Genomic DNA, 19,307 nt, shown 5'->3' with positions numbered 1-19,307 from the left:
AGATATAAATGTCTGTGTGTGGAAGGGGAGAGGGTGTAGCAAGGTTTTCAAGGCTTAAGGCACAATCACAGATTTGTCATGTAGGCAATCTCTAGATGGGATGGGGCCTGTCACATTGTTTGTTCTGAGAAAATTGCATTGGCTCTGCAGAGAAATGAAATCTGCTGTTTCCTGGCACTGAACAGCATCTCTCTTATTGATCTGAAAAGGTATGAGGGGGAGAGGACTTCCTGTGCTCACCTGTCTTCTCTGTATCTGTCTGGAGCATCTCAAGTCCTGCCTGGTGGGCTAACGATTTTTCAACCCTAATGCTCCAGGTTTCTGAAATTATTGCAAACTATTTGGTTGAGCTCAGGGTCACAGCTCTCTCTGTGTTTCCCTGCCACCAAGTCTTCCTCATCTCAGTTCGTGACTGCAACCAATTTTCAACACCTTTTGCCTCTGGAAATCAGAGTGCAGTGGCTTCAGCATTTACCATCCTCTCCCAGCAGCCCTTGTACCCATTCAGATTCCCCACAGCTGCCACACTGACGTGGAAAGACCATGATAGGCTTGAAAATATTTTAAAAGATTGTCAAGTTGTGGAACATCCTCCCCTGCAGTGTCTGTGTGTGAAAAGAAGGGTTTGCCAGCAGGCTGTCTGGGATGACAAAAACCACCAAGGCACAGCCTAATGGACTCCTTGGTTCTAGTCAGTCATTCTAGAGAGCAGCATAATGTTTAGAAAATACTTCATTCATCTCTGTGGGGTAGGAGCTGTCAGTGTTTGCCCTCCTAATTGGAGCTGAGATGTAATGACCCTTTATATAAGCAAAGATAATTAAGAGTCCTAGTCAGCCCTATACACTCAAACATAGACACTTGACTCATTTTTCCAGTGAATCAGGGTTAAAAAAAAAAAGGGATTTATTCAATTTTTCACCTTTTTTTTTTTTTTTTTTTTTTAAACTAACTCCTCACAAGTACATTCATGTCAGACTGGCATTTACAGGAGGGACAAGAGGAAGAGTAAACATGCAATCAAGAAAATCCCCACGGAGCTCTTGAGTCAATGTCAGACACAGTTTCATCAGGAGTAATTCAGCAAGGATGTGCCCAGTAACATCATTTGACATTGTCAAAAGCACAGGAAAGGAAAAGGAAGGATTCATAGAATTCTTGCTGAAGATTTTGATGTAAATTAATAAAGTCTCACCCAATTTCAATATCTGGGCCCCACAAAGACCTTTATGCCATAGTTGTTCACCTTTACCTGTTGTGGTTGGATTTAAAGGGCTTGGATCAAGATAACAGAAATCAATTTGTTTGTCCCACGGTGACACTGAGAAGGGCAGAGGATAAAGAAATAATCTCTGAGGAACTACATGCAAGGCTGCCTACTTTTTGATCTAGAGAAAGATATTTTTGTCAGTGTTCACAGTATAATCTGAAATGCCTGGGAAGGCCTGCAACTTTTCAATTTCTGCCTTTTTGTGCTTTAATCCAGGAGCATTTAAACAGGGAGAGGCACCTGTCCATGGATAAGGGAGCAAGCAGTGTGCAGGGTGTGAGAGGCAGCACAGAAGACATGGAAACCTGTGCACTCCTGAGGCAGGACACTCATCCATGAACCCACAGGAGCTACATCCAGCAGCTGAGTTAAACTGAGCCCTGCTCATGGCTTAGGCTGGACTGGGACATGAATTGCACCACAGCATCCTGCTCAGGTGCTGCTGTTCTCTGTAAAATCTGCTCCTGCTGCACTTGTACCATGTCCCTGCTGTGGCATTCCCCTGGTGATGCGCAGACCTGCCACGTCAGGGCTGTGTGCTGGCCTGGTGGCACTGACAGTGCCCATCAGGTGCTGTGGGACTGCATGGAGGTCTTGGAACACCCTGCAATGGCCAGAGACAGGAGCTGCTGCCAGTGAGGCTGTGAGGGGGAGAGCAGTGCATGAAGGAGGTTGATTGGAGTCTTTAAGCTTTCTGAAGTTGCCAGAAAATGCTCACTTCTCAGCAGAAGTCAGGTAGGAGCAACCATGAAGGGCTGTATTGACATCTGGGTTCTGCCACACACAGGGGATGAAGTCAGCTTTCCTTTGATTGATTGGTGAGAGAAGCATTCCCCATTCCCTCCTGCTCTCTGCTGTCCTCCCTGCTGGGTGCAGCTCCACACCATGCTGGGGAACAGAGCCAGTGGTGGGAACCCCAGCCTTGTGTAGGGTGCCCTCCGTGTTCTGGGGCTGCTGATCCAGGAGGCTGAGCTCCAACAGGAGCTGCTCTTCTGGTCAAAGTCACTGAAGCAGCCAAAGCTCTTCCAACATTCTTCAAGGAATGTGAACACCAGACACCACTTGATGGTGATGGCTTCACCATTGCCCTTCACCAGGTACTGGAACTGGGCACCCTGCAGCATTTGAGGCACCTTCCTGGGTTCCCTTTTAGCTTTTTTCCCAATCATGACTATATTTTAGCTGCATCATCATGCTTAGAAGGTCAGTTTGTCTGCCAAAACTGTTCTGAAAGTGCTGCCCAGAGTCACTGTTTGCCTTGCTGGTGTGACCAACCCGTTGCACTCTCCAGATCTATGTGCTCAGATGGGCTGCAGAATTAGTTTCATTTCTGACATTTCCCATAGGAAGGGCACTTGCTCTCTGCTCTGGGGTGTCTCCCACTCCTGTGTCACAGCGCTGTAGCTCCTGTTTGTGTGGGGTCCCTGTTTTTGGGGATGGCAGTGCTGTGTTCTTGCTGGGCTGTTGTGTGCCCAGAACAGCAGTAGGAGAACTGTTCATTTTGGAGGTGTCTCCTCTGAAGAGCAGAGAGGGAGCAGTGTGACACCCTGGGAATGTGTTTGCTTCCCTCTGTGGGCTGAGGCCCTGCTGGTCTCAGGAAGGGAGGGACTTCCTGGCTCAGGGGCCTCTTTGCCCATTTCTGTGACTATTTGCTTGTTTGCTGAGAAATGACTTAGAGCCCATGTGAGACACAAACATCCCTTTATCACACAGCTTGTATCACCCTAATGGAATTCTGTCAGCTGAGGATAAAATGTGGACTAAGAAAGCAATTATAGAGTGAATCTCCAAGCTGCAGGAAGAGCTGAGAGATGGGGACCAAGTGCCCAGCTGGAGTAATTTCTTGTCCAACTGGCCTCTAAATCTTGCTGGGAAGAGATCCATTTTCCACCCTTGTCTGACAGCATTAGTTCCCTTCACCCTGGCTCAGGACCCTGTGAAGTGCTGCAGTGTTAAAGATCTGGGCCCAAAATGAAACACTTGCAATTGGTGACTTCCTTCTTAGTGACCTAGAAATTACTGGAGAAGGGGGAATTCAGGCTGTAGACCTGTCTGACAGCTCTCTGGTGTTCCCTTCCTGAGCTGCTGGCTGAAGGAGGGGTCTGACCATCCCAATGAGCAGCAGGGTAGGAGCTTCCCAGCCTGGAATATTGCTTGGAACACCCCATGAGCCTCCACCCATGGCTCACTGCTTTGGCTTTAATTAGGAGAGGAAGACCATATGACCTGTGAGCTGCCTTCCCCAGGTGTCCTGGTTATTTCTGGAAGGTCTCAATTATGCAGTGAGACCACAGAGAGATCCTGCCTTCAGCTTTCAGCTTGCTCATGGTCTCTTTGGGTGTGAGTAAAACCAACTTGACTCACAAACTCCTGGTGTTGGTCTCTGTCCTGTCACTCATGGGACTTCCAAAAATGCCAGCATGCACACACTTTGTGCAGTTTGTGGAAAGAGGATGGACATTTTGGGGAACTGTAAATCCAAGGAGATATATCAGACAGGTAGAATTAGCTCACACTCAACTCCTCCCTTTAAGCTATCAGAGAAGCGTAAGGGATGGAAAAGACCTCCAAGATCATTGAGTCCAACCTGTGACTGATCACCACCTTGGCTACCAGACCAGAGCATTCATAACTCCTCAGTTACAAAAGCAGGCAGGTCTCTCACCCAACTGTAAAATAAAATATCCAAAAGAATGATGGAAGGAAACAGCACATTAAAGAATGACAGGATTTTGCTGGCAGCAATGTGGCATCTGGGGTAAGGTTCTGCTTGTGCAGGGGTACATGGAATGGATCTTGAGGAGGATAAAAACACAGAGTGAGGGAACAGGAGCAGATGTGTGCCTCAGGGAAAGTGCTGCCTGCAGGTAGGAAGTGAAATGCAGCAGTGCTGGTTGGGATCAGTTGTTGTTTCAGAGCTCCATTGCTTGTTTAGCTCAGCTTATCTGGATCTAACTGGGAAAGGAGCTTCACACTGGAGTTTGACAGAACACTCTGCTGGGCTAAGCATGTGGAGGTGAATGTCAGTGCTAAAAGAGCTTAGAAATAGCCACGTCTTCTCAGCAAAAGAGCATTTACAACCTGAAAGTCTTGTGGCCCTGGAGGAGCCTGCGGTGGGAGCAGTGGTAGGAGAAATTTTGGGTCTGAACACTGCCCCTCAGAGCCATCGTAAGGGTCAGGAAGAGACTGGAACTCAGCTGCTGCCTCCTGAGAGTGTGAGCCCAGCTGGGAATTATGGACTGAACTGGTCTCCAGACTGTGCCCAGTCAGTGCAGCTGGAGCTGAAGCAGATGTGGGGCAAATTCTGGGATGCAGAGCAAGTGTGGTCAGCAGCAGGGCAAGGGAGCACAGAGGGAGCTGCCGTGGCTGGGAAGGTTGCTCAGGGAAATGCCTCCTCACCCAGGGGGACCATTGTGCTGGGGAAAGAGAAGGATCCTGTGGTAAATACAACGAGCCAGGACAGCTGAGCCCTTTTATCTCTTTCACTGAGAATTCTCTTCTGCCTGACAGCGTGAGGTGGCTGCCAGAACAGAGGTTTCTGTGTGAAACAAGCTGGGGAAAGGGCTTTCATCTTGGGCAAGAAAGAGCTTTTATGTCTCATCAGAAAGGGCTGGGGGCCAAGGGAGCCCCAGCACAGCAGGAGGATGCTCTGGCCAGCACAGGGAGCTGGGACACGGTGGGGCTCAGCCCTGTAATGCCCCAGTGGGGCTGTTCCTGCCTCTTATTATTCCTGGCTCTGTGTTCCCATTCATCAAAGGTTTCCCTGACTGCTTTCTGCAATTACACACCTCTTTTTATTAACCTTACAGAAGTCAGACTGGGCTACACAGAGCTTCAAGCAATTTGGCCTGGAAAACTTCTAGGGATGGAGGATGCACAGCCTCTCTGGGCAATCTGTTTTAATACTTAACTGTCCTAATAGGGAAAAAGTTTTTCCTTTGGCACATAATAACCTGTACCCTCCCCCTTCCCCTGATTAAAGGCACAGATCAGCATGGATAAGACTTCTGGCATTGCAGAAAGGTCATCTCTGTTGTTGTTATTGAGCTGCGTAATAATAAATTCCATCTCTCAACTATAATTTCAGATTTGCAGATTAGCAGAAGTCCTATGATCCTCCTCTTTCCTGGTATGCTGGAGGCACTGCTAAAAATAGAGTAAGTAGTAAAGCTACCTGGAGTGGTCTGAGCCTAAACAGTGGTAAAAACTAATTTACAGTGAATGTCAGTTCTGGCTTGTTTCCAAAGGAATGTTTTGGGATGGTTTGCTATATACTGGAAATTGTTTGGTAAGGATTTGTTGGTGAACAGATGAATCAAAGTGACATTTCCATTACCAACAGGAGATCTGTCTGTGGTCAGAATTCATGGGGAAGGATGTGGGATGATAGTTTGACTTTTCATTATGTTTAATATTGTCAGAGAAATTAAATAGCCACTATTATTCATCTCTCTGGGGTAGTAACATATCTGAATAGTAACACAAAATGGGAAATCTGATCAAAACCCACTGACCCAGCAAAGCATCGATGTGTATTTTAATCACTCTCTTTGGGCCACTCAGATAATTTACTGTTCATAATAAATTGGCAAGAAGCTATGGTCTGCATGTCTCAGGGCAGGGCAGGGGAGGATCAGTGTTCTGTCCTTGTGTGTGAGCCCTTTGGGATGTCCCAGTGTCACTCTGTTCCCAGGGGAGCAGCATGAAGGCCCTCAGGACATCTGCACTTCTGTCACCTGCCTGTGTTTTGGGAATAGGTGTCCAGGGATGATTTATAGGCACTTGTTTCCCTGTCAGACTCCGAGGAGGGGAGAGGTCTGTGGGGGAAGGCTCCAGCTCAGAGTGGAAAAGTAACCACTTACAGAAATGGAGGGATTGGAGAAATGCAAGAGGGTCTTGGGAGGCACTTTCACCTTGGGAAACAAAGACTGTAGGTTTAGTGTGAAAATTACTGAAGGCAAGTTGTAATGGAGCGTGCCAGAGGCCCTGGCTGTATAAATGTATAGAGAACACATCATGAGGAACAGACATTCAGGGAGGACTAATGGAGAAGGCATTACTGGTAATTAATGGCACTGTCCAAGCCCTTGTGGCTCACAATTCAGGACAGATGATGCCTGTAATTGATGTAAAGATGCAGACAGTTGCCTAAAACTTGCTGTGCTGTATTTTAAGTCGTAAAGCAGAAGAGCTGGTGGACTTGTTTTGCATAAAGCATTTGCATTATGCAGGGATATTATTATTAACAGTATGAAGGGGTAACCCTTGAGGTCATAAAATGCATGGTTCAGTGACTGACTTTGCCTGCAATTATGCATTAGAGATATTAATGAGAAGGCTGACAAATGAATTGGTGATGCATGTAGATCTAACCACAGCAAGGAGCCCTCCAAACCAGTGCTACAAAAAGTTTGCCATTTATCTTCCTTATCCACTGAGGCAGATGTAAATTAAGTTCTTTTATTTTTAAAATGTTGTTGTCGTTTTTGTTGTTAGAAGCTTGTTTTTATTGCAATGGTTTAGTTTTTGCAGCACAGAGTTTATTATTCAGGTTTTTTTACTGGAATGCTGTCTGGTCAGAGGGCTTGGACAAGCTGAGGCTCTTTCCAGCTGAAATTATTCTGTGATTCCATGAGAAGTATGCATCAGAACCCTCTGTTTAACACAACTTATTTGCTGAAGAATCTGTTCTGCCAACTGGAGCCCATGGAGCCACAGCAGGGTCCATATTAATAGGTTGCTTATTTAATGCAATCAATCAGTGCAAACTACAGATTGCCTGAGGCTGGAAAAAGTATTGTTGTCCTCACACTTCTGACCAGACAGCTGCTCTGGGAGATGGCACAGGGGAGGCAGCCTGTGCCAGGCTCTGAGGCTCTCGGGATGCAGGCAGGATGGATGCCCAGCAGCCAGCATGGCCCTTGAATGAGTGTGGTACTAATGGCTCTCTACCCGGCCATGGCTGCAAAATAGCAAATGGAATGCCTGTAGTTAAGAGAGAAAAGGAAAGAAAGTAATTTGGTCGGGTACTGGGTCTTTGAGCTTGAGAATATGTGTTCAAGGAAAAAAAAATGTTTAATGAAGAGCAGACAGAATGCAACATGGATTTAAAGGCTAATTTTTCACTGTGTGTCTGATTGCCTGCCCTGCCTGTCTCCATACAAGTGGAGGTGATAACATTTTGGAGAGAAGGCTTATTTATGCTAAGGGGCCAGGCAGGAGGGGTTGGAATCAGTGTGAATTGTCCAAGAAGAACAATGGCTGAATCTCTTTAACTGTCACAGTAATGGGGCTGTGTAATTGCTTTTCTGTCTGAATACCAGGCAGCAAGACCTAGAGCCTAAAGACAGAGCAAGCTTGTAACAGGGCACATTCTGGCAAGCGCGGGATGTTAAAAATCAACGCCAAAAAAATTGCATTCAGGCCTGTATGTTTAAGACACTGCTGTCTTAGTTTGGTTGTGCTGACTCAGTTCTGTGCTCTGCAGGGAGAAGGGCTCTTCCTGCAGGTGTGGGCGGCCAGCCCTCGCCCTCCTGTTGTGTTAGGAGTGGGTGAAGGCAGAAAAAATAGACTGGACACAGAAAAACTCTCTGGGATTGTGGGCAGACAGCTGTGCTGCTCTCCCCAGCAAAGCAGCAAGGAAAGCTGAGACTTGTGGAAGGATGAAAGGACTTGGTAATGCACATAAACAAGAGGAAAATTAGTAGCAAATCAACGGATTTTTTTTACCTGTATAGAAATTGGGGAAGGTGCCTCAAGTACAAGGAAATGGTGACAAAAATAATGCAGTAATTGAATACTGAGACACCTTCACAGGGAAGAGCTGCCTTCAAGGTATAAATGCAGCAGAGGGAAAGGAAGAATTGAGGAGTCTGTGAAGGACAGGTGGAGTGGGTTTGTCCTGCTGCTTTCTTCCCCTTCCCCTGAGCACTTGGGCTGCTGTGGCTGGCAAGGCTCTGGGACAGACTGTAGGGCTCAGAAGGTGCAGATACCTAATAATAATAATAATAATAATAATAATAATGATGATGATGATGATGATGATGATGATGATGTATAGAAGCTCTGACAAGAGTCACCAGCTCCAGCTGGATGCAAATAACCTGGAAATTCCTCTGGAATAGCTAAAAGCCAAGACTGTCAGGGTAAAAGACCTGGTGCACCTCTCCAGAGTGGGTGGGGGTGATTCACAGTACAGCTGACCCCCTAAGAAGACACTGAAACCTGAAGGGGATCCAGAACTGACACTATTTGACAGAACCAGCCCTGATGATGTAAGGTGAATAAAAATAATTTATGGGCTTGTGCTGGATCTGAGGCATGAGGAGAATGAGACTAAAAGAGAAACTCTGAGCATATTGTCTGGTCTCATGAGCATGAGAAACCACAGAGCCTGTTCTCACAGGAACAAATGTATTAAGATTTTACAGGCAGGGAGGGCTGGCAATGCAACATACAAAGATTGATACTGCTAAATGTGGTTTTTTCAGTCCACTGGAGGTTATGGAAAGCTCCAAAGAGAGACCTCAGAGAGAGCTGGGGGTCTGGTCTGCCACAGAAAAATGAGTGTGGAGCAGTGCCTGTGTGTTCTGTGGGAGGAGGATCAGCCTAGTCCCACCTATGTCATCCCGAGGGACAGGTTTTCCTGCAATAAAGAGCCATGAAAACAGGATACAGTTTGTGTGAGTCAGACTCCCTTCCACAGTGCACCTTGGATTTGTGATGGTCCACCCTGGGGGATTTCTTCTCAGGGGACACTGCATCTCCAGTGTCTCCCATCATGTGCACAGCCCTGTGCCCTCCTGTGAGGGAGCTGCCTTTTCCCAGTCCCTTTGGGTGCTGTCACTGTCCCAGGGCACACACTGTGCACATCCCTGTTTTCCCTGGAGGTACCTGGAGGTGCCAGCTGTGCATTTTGGCTGCAGTGTGGCACAGGGAGGCTGCATGGGCAGTGCTGTGCCCGTGTCTGCACAGCAGCTTGGAAGTGAAATAAATTGCTAACAACAGGGAGCTTAAACCAATGTCTTTGTGAGTGCAGCAGAGACCATCCCACTGAAAGGGAGGTGGGAGCTGTGCCACTACAGTCAGTGTCCCCACGGAGATGTGCCCAGCAGGTTCAGAGTGTGGCTGTGGCCCCCTCCCATTGCCCAGGGTGCCTGGATCTGTGGTGGCACCGGGAATGATCTGCTTTCAGTGCTTTTGTAATTTTTTTTTTTTTTTTTTCCCTGTTGTGTTTGGAATAAGCTTTAGAAGTGGATTATAGCCCAGCAGGGGGAAGGGGGGCTGAACTCTCAGGTTACCTCTTGCCCTCCTTGCAGGAGCAGCAGAATGCACGTGTTCTGGGGTTTGCTGTGTTTGTCACACTGAGACCAGAGAGGTGACTCTTCCCAAGAAGTGTCACTGACTCTGAGAGGCACTGTGTGAACCAGTGGGGCAGGGGAGTGTGGCTGCCACTGCCACTGAGCAGCGTAGCACAAGGACATCCCTCCAGCCCTCCACTCTCCCCTTTACAGGGCAGGCTGCCAGGCCAGGCCTGTGGGCAGAGCCTGGGGAGCAAACTGTTCATCCATGGCACGTTGCTGGTTCCCAGATGGGGAGGAAGGAGCTCCAGGGCCATTTTCCTGTGTGTCCTCTGTGACCAGCAGCCTCCTTCCTTTGGGACAGGCTCCATGGCAGTGCTCACCTTGAGGGACCCTTGCACGGGGCCACAACCCTTCAGCTGGGTTGACACATCTGAGCTGCTCTGTCAGCCCAGTCACCACAGACTGGGGGAGCTGAGGTCACAGACCTTCCCCTGTCTCACTGCTGGGTGGTGATTTAGGAGCACATGGCAGTGCTTTGTACCCTGACCCACATGGCCTGGCTGGGCTCACCACTGTGCCCTGGGTTTGTGCCCCTGAAACCAAGGATTCAGTTGGGCAGGGGAAGGTTTGAAATTCCCAGGTCTCGTTCCAGTGTGTGTTCAAGTTACGATGCTGATTGATTTGATGTGAAAAGCACTTTTAGACAAATAAATAAAAAAGAACAGGCACGATTTTCTAACAAGTAATGTCATTTAATGAATGATACACTCTAGAAAATAGAAACTACCCAGATGCTGGTTGGTTGGTCTGTTTGGGGCTGGGAGAAGGCCCTTGCTTGGACGTACAACGCCTTCGTGGGATTCTTTTGTCAGCATTTGTAGTTGCTGGAAACAAGGAAACGTCCATAGATTGAAAGAGACACCAAAGGAGCAATTGTTTTCTAAAATGTGGGAAGAGTGCAGGATGCCGTCCCACTCTGTGTCACTGGGCAAGTGGCATGAGGGCTCAGAGCTCACCAACACCTTCACAGACAATCCATACCTAAAGGGGACCACAGGACCTACCCCAGTCCAGTCCTCTAAAGTCACGGCAGACCCGGCACTTTACTGCACTGCTTTCTGGGTGCCTGGCTGCATGGGTTGTGTCTCTTCCCTCAATGTCTGGCTGCTAATTCCAGGGAATATGCTTTTCAGAATGTCACAGTAGACCATGTAGAGCTCTGGGTCTATTTTGGGCTTGGGCAGGGAGCAGGAATTGCAGGCCTGCTCGGTGGCTGGGTGCTGAGGCCAGTAGACATCGCTGAAGAGGGCGGTGAGGATCGTGTGGGCAGCCTTGTAGGGGTCATCCTCAAACTGCACCATGGCCTTGAGCTCCATCAGGGTGTAGCCATTGTACCTCTTGCTGTCCTCGGCCAGGGGCTGCACCGTCTCACCTATGTGTCTCACCTTCCACTTCAGGCATTTCAGGTCTTCCTTTACATCCTCTAGCTCTTTCTCCATGGCTTGGAATTCCTGTGTGGTTACGAATCTCCTGCCAAGGAAAGAAGTGGCAGAGACAGGGTGGAGTTCAGAGGCTCGGAGGGGTGGGATGAGCCCAGCTGGCCTGGGGTCAGAGCAGGCAGTGGAGGTTTGTGGGGGACCATCCCCTGCTCTGCTCTGTCAGGCTCCAGGGGACAGCAGAGCTTCTCCCTGCTGCTACCAGGGAATGTTTGGAAGGAAAAGAGGCACCTGAAAACTGTGCCCTGCTGGTGGAGCTGAGGTTGATGACCTGGCCCAGGTCAGCCATGAGGTCTGGAGAGCTAAATTGGTATATGGAAATAGGGCATTTTGCTTCCTGGGTAACAGGGTTTAGTGGAAGCACAGGGTGGGTACTGGAAAACAAACACTGGGAACATCTGAATCATAAAAGATATTTAACTTTTTCATGGGGGGGCTCTTACTGATTCTATATCAACATGGGCTGTTTGAGGACTTAGACACCTGTGTGGTCTGGATACATACCTCTCATGATCAGGATCTTCCAGATCTGATTCAAACCCCTTTCCTGTATTCTTTAATTCAGTTTTAGAATAGCCAGGAGCCTGGGAACTCTCTTCAGGAGTCGCTGTTGCTGGCGGCCTTGTGCTTGTCCTGGTTGGGGTCAGTGTGTGATCTGAAGCTGAAGCTCGTACGTTTTGTGCTGAGTGAGGACAGAAGGTGGAGAAGGAAGCTGCATTGATCCCTGGGCTGACTGGAGAGCAGTCAGAGTATTGCTGTGGCTTGGCTGAGCTGGGTGTTAGACTGAGCCTGAGGCTGGCTGGGCAAGAAGCTGGAATAGTCCTTGCTCCGAGTGGGCTGGAACACGATATTGCTAAATTTGTATCTCTTTGCTCAAGTGGTTGAGGGTTTGGTGATTCCCCTGGGGCCAATCTAGTGATGGAGGTGATGTCCAGCAGGGTTTGATCCTGAACCATGGAGATCTGGCTGGTTGGTTCTGATGAAAGTGAAGAGCTGCTTGATGAGTCGCTGGAAGAGCTTGACGTAGCGAATGGGGGTATTTTCTGAGCATTATGGTCACTCCTGTTCCTCTGCGGGCTAGTGACACTTAGAGCTGGGTGTTGTGAAGCCCTAAAGAAAGACAAACACACACTTTTTCCTCTGCACTGGGCTAAAGGCTTATAAGAAAATTTTAGGCCTATTTTGGGACAATTTTAAGCCTGATTCCCACAACTGCATTTCCCCACAGGCTGATTTGCCTATTGTATCCGTATAAGACCCTCTGCTTCTCATGACCAAGAGCAAAGCATTTGAGAATAGGGCACATGAATTCAGGACCAACTCCTCCCTGCTGCCAACTGAGCACGTGTCAGCCTTCCTCAGTGTGAGAACCATTGGGACATCCACGTTCTCCTTCCCAAAATCACACAGCTCTGCAAGAACCAAGGGTTTGGTGCTGGGGAAGGACAGGAAGGGGTGAAAGCTACTGGCATAATGACTGTGAGAACACAAAAACCTGGCTACAGGTGGCCACAGCACCTCTCTCTGCCCATCCTGCCCAGTGTGAAGACCTGCCTTTCTTCTGTGGGCCCTCATGCTTCAGTCTCCTGGGAGCACTGCCTGGGAACCCAGGGAATTAGAGGATGGCCACATTTTTCTTAGTCTGTCAATACTGATGGCAAGAGAGGAAGATGTTCCACCCCTGTGGCTGGAACTGTCCTGGCAGGTAGGGAATGCAGCTTTGACCTTGAAGGGGAACACAAAGACAATCACTGTGCAGATCATGGTGCAGGATTTTTAATGTCCAAAGGACATGACAAGCTCTTGTAGTGATGCCAGGGACCAACTGAGTCTTTTTCTGCATCTGGTAAATCCTTGTGGTGGAAGACAGCAGCAAATGCTGGTCTGGATGGGATGTGTGAGATCTCTGCATGAGGTCCTGTCCTGTCAGCACCAGCGGCCTGAATTAGCTACACAGTCACTTTCTCCTCCTCCCTGCACTTTTCTCAGTGTTGGATGCAATCAAACACCAAACATTTAAGGTTCTAAAGAGCATGTCTCACACCTCTGGGCTTCAATAGGGTTAATTTGCTAAATCACAGCTTAATTATCAGGTCTAAATCAAATTTAAAGGTTTTATAATTGGAAATGCAGACAGTTACAGAGCTACTGCATAAAAGCAGAGCCTAAAAGGAATCATAAAATGGGTTATGTAAAGGGCAGGAGAGAAAACAAGTACACACATGTCCCAGGGAACACCTGGGACTGCCTTGCCTTCTTAGCCTGGCTGAACTGGGCTGGAAGGCCAGAATTGCCAGCTGGGCACAAGGAAAAGCTTTTTCACCCTGAGGGTGTTCAAACAGTGGGGTAGAGGCCAGCAGAGGTATTGGGATCTCCATCCTTGGACTTGTTCAAATCTAACTGGACAAGGAATGAAGCAGCCTAATCCAGCCTGGACATGCTGGGAGCACAGGACTGGACCAGAGCCCTCCAGGGTCCCTGTCCACACTGTGCTATTCTGTGGTTTTTCCTAACTGTGAAAATAATTTATTCCTCGCCCCGTTCCTCTTCCTCTTCTCAACTTTTCTCCCCTCTGAGTCCCACCTTCCATTGGAACCTCTGGGCTGTCCCTGTTCCCACTGACTTTATCTTGCCTGTTGCAGGAGAGTCCCTGATGAATAAAAAGGTTTTTACAGGAAAACCAGAGTTATTTGGCTCAGAGGGATTGCTGCCCCTTCCTTGCATGTCAGGGTCAGTAGCTCAGGCTTTGAACCATGGGTGACAACAGACAACCCCACTTTAATGCAATTAAAAAAAAATGCATTTTGGTTTTAAAATTACATGTATTTATCCTAAAATATCTCAGCATGTAAAACTATCTGAACTGAACTGAGAACAATCCCTACCTCCATTCTAGGGGGAAATAGAATATGCACAGTAAGGGAAAGGCTATTTGGGTGCACATACAGTCTGAAAGACTTCATTTAACATCTTTAGTAGTGTGGGACAGGGTTGGCTTTTGGGGGGGTGGTTTGGGGAGTTTTTTGCATAAATCCAGGATTAGCTGTAGGAGATGAAGCATTTATTGAAAGATGCAATTTAAAAGAGTGACAGAAAGCACGTTTCATAACTAATCCCACTGAAATTTATATAAGAAACCTTTCAATTCACCTGTGCATTGGAGGAAACAAGAAGTGTATTATAAACTGTCAGCTTATTTTGCTTCCCCTTTCCACCCCTTAGTTTTCGCGGGCTGCCATGCTCCACGCGGGACTGCATTTACTTTTATCATCCTCCTTATCTCAGAAGCAGAAAAACTGGTAGCTCAAGAAGCAATGTTAAAGCAAAATGTCAGTCTGGATGTTAGCAGAGGTAAATGAGGACAGAACTGAGACCTTTAGCTTTGGAATTTCCTAGTGGGCAAGGCTTTGCCTGAAGACAGGAGCGAAATTCCCACTGCTGCCAGTGCAGCGAGGCTGGATCTTCGACCCGTAACCATGGTGCTTTATCAGAGGGGATTTTTCCCCACCTGTTTTTTTTTTTAATGTGGTGAATCACTATGAACTGAATAAATTACAGGAAGAATTGCAAGAGCTGGAGTTGGAATCAAGGCTGACATGAAATAGGCAGCTGATTGCAGCTGTCAGGTACCTCCACAAGGAGAAACCTTGGCTCAACTTTGAGCGACACTTCAAATGCGTCAAGCCCTTGTTGTCTGCCGCCTCCCAGCCTGTGCTGCTCAGCATATAAAGCATGTTCCCCGTTGTCACAGTGACCTTGGCTGCCGTCTGTGCCTTGCCCTCTCCAGCTGAGCTGGTGCTACAGACTTTTTTGGAGACATTTGAAAGTTGCCTGCACATCCAGCACCACTTTGCTTCCATGGCACTCATGATGGAGGGGAAAAAAAACAAAACCCAGTGGATATTCTTTATTCTTTTTATGAATCGTTTCCACCGTGTTTTAAACCTAGAGTTCTTCTGATGAACTTGTCTGAATAGAAAAAAATTACACTATGCTTTAGAGTGAAGCACTGAGGGATTGGTTGCATAAATCTCACTGTAGACAGCCAGGGTGGGAGGATGGTAAAAGAGCTGTAGGATGGACCCAGGGGAAATGCCTACAGGGTGATGACATGAGAATAAAACTATTTTTTCAAGGCCTCCTCTTTGTCAGGTGACCCTTCTGAAATGCCCACGCTGCCAAAACAGTGACATATTATTTCTTTAACACTGAATTAATTTTGAATAATCTCTCAGTTTTCTACAAAAGAAGCTGGTGTCCTGAACTCTGGGTTTATCTGCCTCAAATAACACCAAGGCTTTCAGCCACAGACAGCAAGAATTTGCTGTTTCCTGTTCAGCTCTTCCTCTTCTGGGCTATTTATCTCTTCTTTGGCTCTGCCACCACACCTGCCCCTGCTTGTCCTCTGTGATATTTCTCCTGCCTCTCTCTTTTGCCTGTTTGACATTCACCATCTGCACCTCTCCCACCTGCCCCGTGGGATCCAGGCTCCTCATGTTAATGCCTCATGGTGGGAGAACTCTGGAGGAAAGGGTGGAAGTGGCATGGACATACAGATGTCTGAAATCAAGGACTATTGCTGGCTGGAGCCTAATAACAGTGAGCATTTCTTGCTAATAAATAACTGTGCGACAACAACAAAAATATCCCGATGTGAAACTTCTCCTTCTATGTTTTTGTGCAGTGGCTATACACAGCTGGAGCATTGAGATCTCACAGCCCTGCACTTCTGAAAGAAAAAGTTGAGACCTCCAAGGTCAAAAATGACAGCAAATAGACTTTCCAAGTGTCTGGAATTGCTAAATTTGGTATGTCCGGGGGTATCAGAGGTATAGGGGCCAGTGCCATATGTTTGCACAGGAAGGCAGCTTGGGGAGAGCAGAGGATGCCAAGTTATAGTTAGTGCTCCCTGGTGCTGTTCTCAGCTCAGGTAAGTTTAAATCCTGCTAAAGGGGTTTAAAGGAAATAAAATAATTTTCTTTTTAACCCTGTTAAAAGAAAATTATAGTTCAGTGATGGACATTAAATGGTTTAATATAGAATTATCAAGACTGAATAACTGCATTGTCCTGATTGAGACTCCTCTGGATTCAAGCTTCTGATGGAATTTATAATTTAAGGCCACTTCTCAAAATGGAGAGCTCAGTCTTGCCAGCAGAGGAACCTGATATCCTGCCCTGGCACAAGGCCCTTTGTGCTACCTGTGCTCCCACAGTGCTGTTGGGCTGCTCAAAAACCTTTAACATTCTCTCTTCCAAAATCACCTGGCCAGGTAGTGTTTGTCTCCCACAATGGCTCAGCCTTGTTCTCCTCTTTACAGCTTTTGCTCTTTCACTGCTCAGGGACACTCCCCCAAATCCTTTCCTCTCAACAAGGACAGATGCCCTGTTTGTCTTGCTGGGAGGACAGAAAGATTCACGCCGCCGAGGATGAGCCAGGACTCCTCATCTGCAGTTTGCTCCAGGCTGGAACTCCTCAGAGCACTCCTGGGTGTGCTGGCAGGTCCTGCAGGGAATGAGGTGCTGTGGAGGAGAGCAGCAGGAATAACTCCAGGTGGTGCCTCCTGGTGTCCTGCTGGCACGGGACCACCCCTGTGGGAAGTGTCCATGGAGGGCTCCCAGTGACCCGCTGGCATTTCCTCTGCTGGTGGCACGTGGCTGCTGGCTTGGTCTGTTCCAGGTGATGTGTCCCCTTCTTCCACACCACCCATGGGGTCAGTGTGACCTTGGTGGCTGCTCTGCCTTTGGCCAAGCCCTTCTCAATCCTCTGCTGGCCACGGGCCTCTGCAATGGGGAATGTGACGAGGACTGGGAGTGTGGGACCCTGGAGCCAGCATCAAGGAGGATCCTGGGGTCAGGCCCAGGCCAGTTATGGCTTGGTGGACTTGCTTGAGAAAGGAGAAGTTCATCTGAGCGTTGTGAGGTTTTGTGCCATCCCAAGCAGCAGTAACTAATGTTTTTTCCTCCCTAATAAGCATGGATAATGAGCATTTTGCAGCTTCTATTGGATTTGTAAGTAAACTGTGAACTGAAAGCACAACTTCCCTCCTGTCACTTCATTAATATTGATCTGATTTCATTACAGAAGGTAATGGATGTGAGGCTGAGCCTGATGGGATATTGAGGGATGGCCACTGTTCTTTAACCTGACTCGGGGCTTCTCGTTTGGGGTCTGCTTTCCCAGCACTGTCAGCACTCTATGGGGTGAGCTCTGGGTCCTTTAAAATAGAAACACTTGGGATAGGGCTGGCCATAGGGCCAGCAGAGCCTATTCCTTGGAATACCTATTGCCAAGACTTGTTATTTGTTCCTTTAAACAAAGACCTCTGGACAGGCTTCAATAATAAAATAAACACATTTGAGCACCCGCCAGGAGCTTGGCAGGTGAGGAACAGTCTCAGGAAACGTGACCCAGATCAATTTTCAGGCCTGTGAGAATGAAGGACCTGGATCTGCCTGTGGAGAGGTCCATGACTGACATGACATTTTCAAGGAGCAGGAGTTACCAAGTGAGCTGATGACAAACAGAGCTGGAGAGCAGTGCCAGCACTATCATGCCTGTGGGGACACCACCTGCAGTGACATGGGACTGGAGAGCTGTTCCAGCGGGTCTGGGGAGGGAGCAGGACCCTCAGGGGTGGGGGTTACAGACACCAAGCTTCCATGAGTATGTGGCTGAGATGTGCATCTCAGCAAGACAGAGGCAGCAAAATGCCATGAGGTTTCCAAATTTTAATAGCGCAGAGCCAGCAAGTCACTCTCCCAAGGCTCCCTCCTGCTGAATGAAGGATCACTTGCTTTCTTTCCAAGGAAATAGATGCATGAAACTGCACACATCTTTCCTGGAGAGTAAAGAAAAAGTATAGTATTCAGAGCAGGGCAGGAGCCATGCTCCAACATTGCTCTGTACATTGCACCACTGATTCCCATAGCTTAAAGCAAGAGCTTTTGCAAACACTGAATAAAAGCACAGCAATTTCCAGAGAAAGTGCAAGAAACGGCATTAATTATACTAACGTTATTGTCTACCAAAGCTGCTTTCAATCATTTTTATATTCAATAGCATGCATCATCATGAATTGGTGATAAAGATAGATGAAAAAAGGTAGTGATAATGAAAGTTATACAGGTGTAAATTAGAGCATATTTTTAAACTACTATGAAGTCACAGCTTCTTGAGATAACACAAAATTATAGGATATGTGCACATCCTAATTTGAATGCTGGAGAATTCTGTACTGTTCTTATGCTGCTTGGTTATCTCTTGGGCAAGGCTGTCTGGGGAAGCAACAAACCTCTATTCCCAAAGCTCCCTACTCCAAACCTCGTTCTGGGCCCGGAGCCAGCGTGGGGACAGTACAAGCCATTGTGTGCCAGACACATTCGAGCCATGGTCACTTACTATTTGGGGAGCAGCTATGGAGGCACTGTAACCTCAGGTCCCCAGCCTCAGCCCTCTCCTCCTCAGTCCTGGAAAAGAGAATATAGAAGTAGCACCTTTAACAGAAACAAAGGCTGCTCCCAAACGTACACAAATGGAAGGGTCAAAACCAATAATAGTCCAACGTACCTGGGCTCCTCCATCTACAGCCAGGCCCACCATGGAGATGGCGATGGGCTCAGGAAGGACTTGGTTCCCCTGGCTTTGCCCCTCTTGGGGAAAGCTCATGTAAAGAGGCCATGGGGAATAGAAATGAGGGGCTCAGGGCTGCATCTCTCCACTCTTCCCCTCTCCAGGGTGGATCTAAGCACCGGGGCCAGCAGCAATGGGCAATTTGTGTGTGTTGGAAGCGGGGATGGTGCTGCTGCTGCACCACTCTAGTGCCAGTGATTACCAGGAGGAGCAGCTCTGAGGATAAAGCTCCCTGCGTTGCAGAATAAAGTGCAGAACAAATCCAAGGCAGGAGGTTGCACTCATCCCTGTGCACTGATGAAAGGGGAATAGGAAGATTGGAAATATTGATGTCTGTGTGAAGAGCTACTGACTCTGCCAATGGGAGGAACATCAGGTCAGTAACTGAAACCCTGTTCAGATAGCTGGGTGACCAAGCAGGAAATCAGAGCAAAAGGTTGGCATGTCTTTGGAAGGCATTGGTATGATCTGCACATCTGACACGAGCACAATGGACTTAGAGGAAGCAAGCTGTGAGTATGACACATTACAGAAATGTGCAAAAAGAGCAAAAATAGCGTGTGAATGATGATTTGAAAAGTTCTGGTTCTCACAGTGTTGGGAATA

General features: G+C 47.8%; 1 protein-coding gene across 5 annotated transcripts in view; it reads right to left on the bottom strand.

Moving 5' to 3' along the window:
- Positions 1-10,304: 10,304 nt before the first annotated feature.
- The window catches only part of GSG1L (GSG1 like), a 57,910-nt gene continuing 48,907 nt past the window's right edge, over positions 10,305-19,307 (bottom strand). Inside the window, exons 6-8 of one of the 5 annotated variants that reach the window (XM_072935684.1) lie at positions 18,471-18,538; positions 11,574-12,179; positions 10,305-11,103 (exon numbers count right to left, since the gene is read on the bottom strand). In XM_072935684.1, the coding sequence (XP_072791785.1) occupies positions 12,157-12,179; positions 18,471-18,538 (91 nt within the window). In that variant the 3' untranslated portion in view covers positions 10,305-11,103; positions 11,574-12,156. Of the gene's footprint in view, positions 11,104-11,569; positions 12,180-16,333; positions 17,911-18,470; positions 18,539-19,307 lie in introns of those variants that run through there. The other 4 variants (XM_072935683.1, XM_030284683.4, XM_072935682.1 and 1 more) reach the window with 4 other exon arrangements.

Source organism: Taeniopygia guttata, chromosome 14 (genome assembly GCF_048771995.1).
Source record: "Taeniopygia guttata chromosome 14, bTaeGut7.mat, whole genome shotgun sequence".
Lineage (NCBI taxonomy): Eukaryota > Metazoa > Chordata > Aves > Passeriformes > Estrildidae > Taeniopygia > Taeniopygia guttata.
The sequence above is the reverse complement of the archived record's forward strand: the minus strand, read 5'-3'. Positions and strand labels throughout refer to the sequence as shown.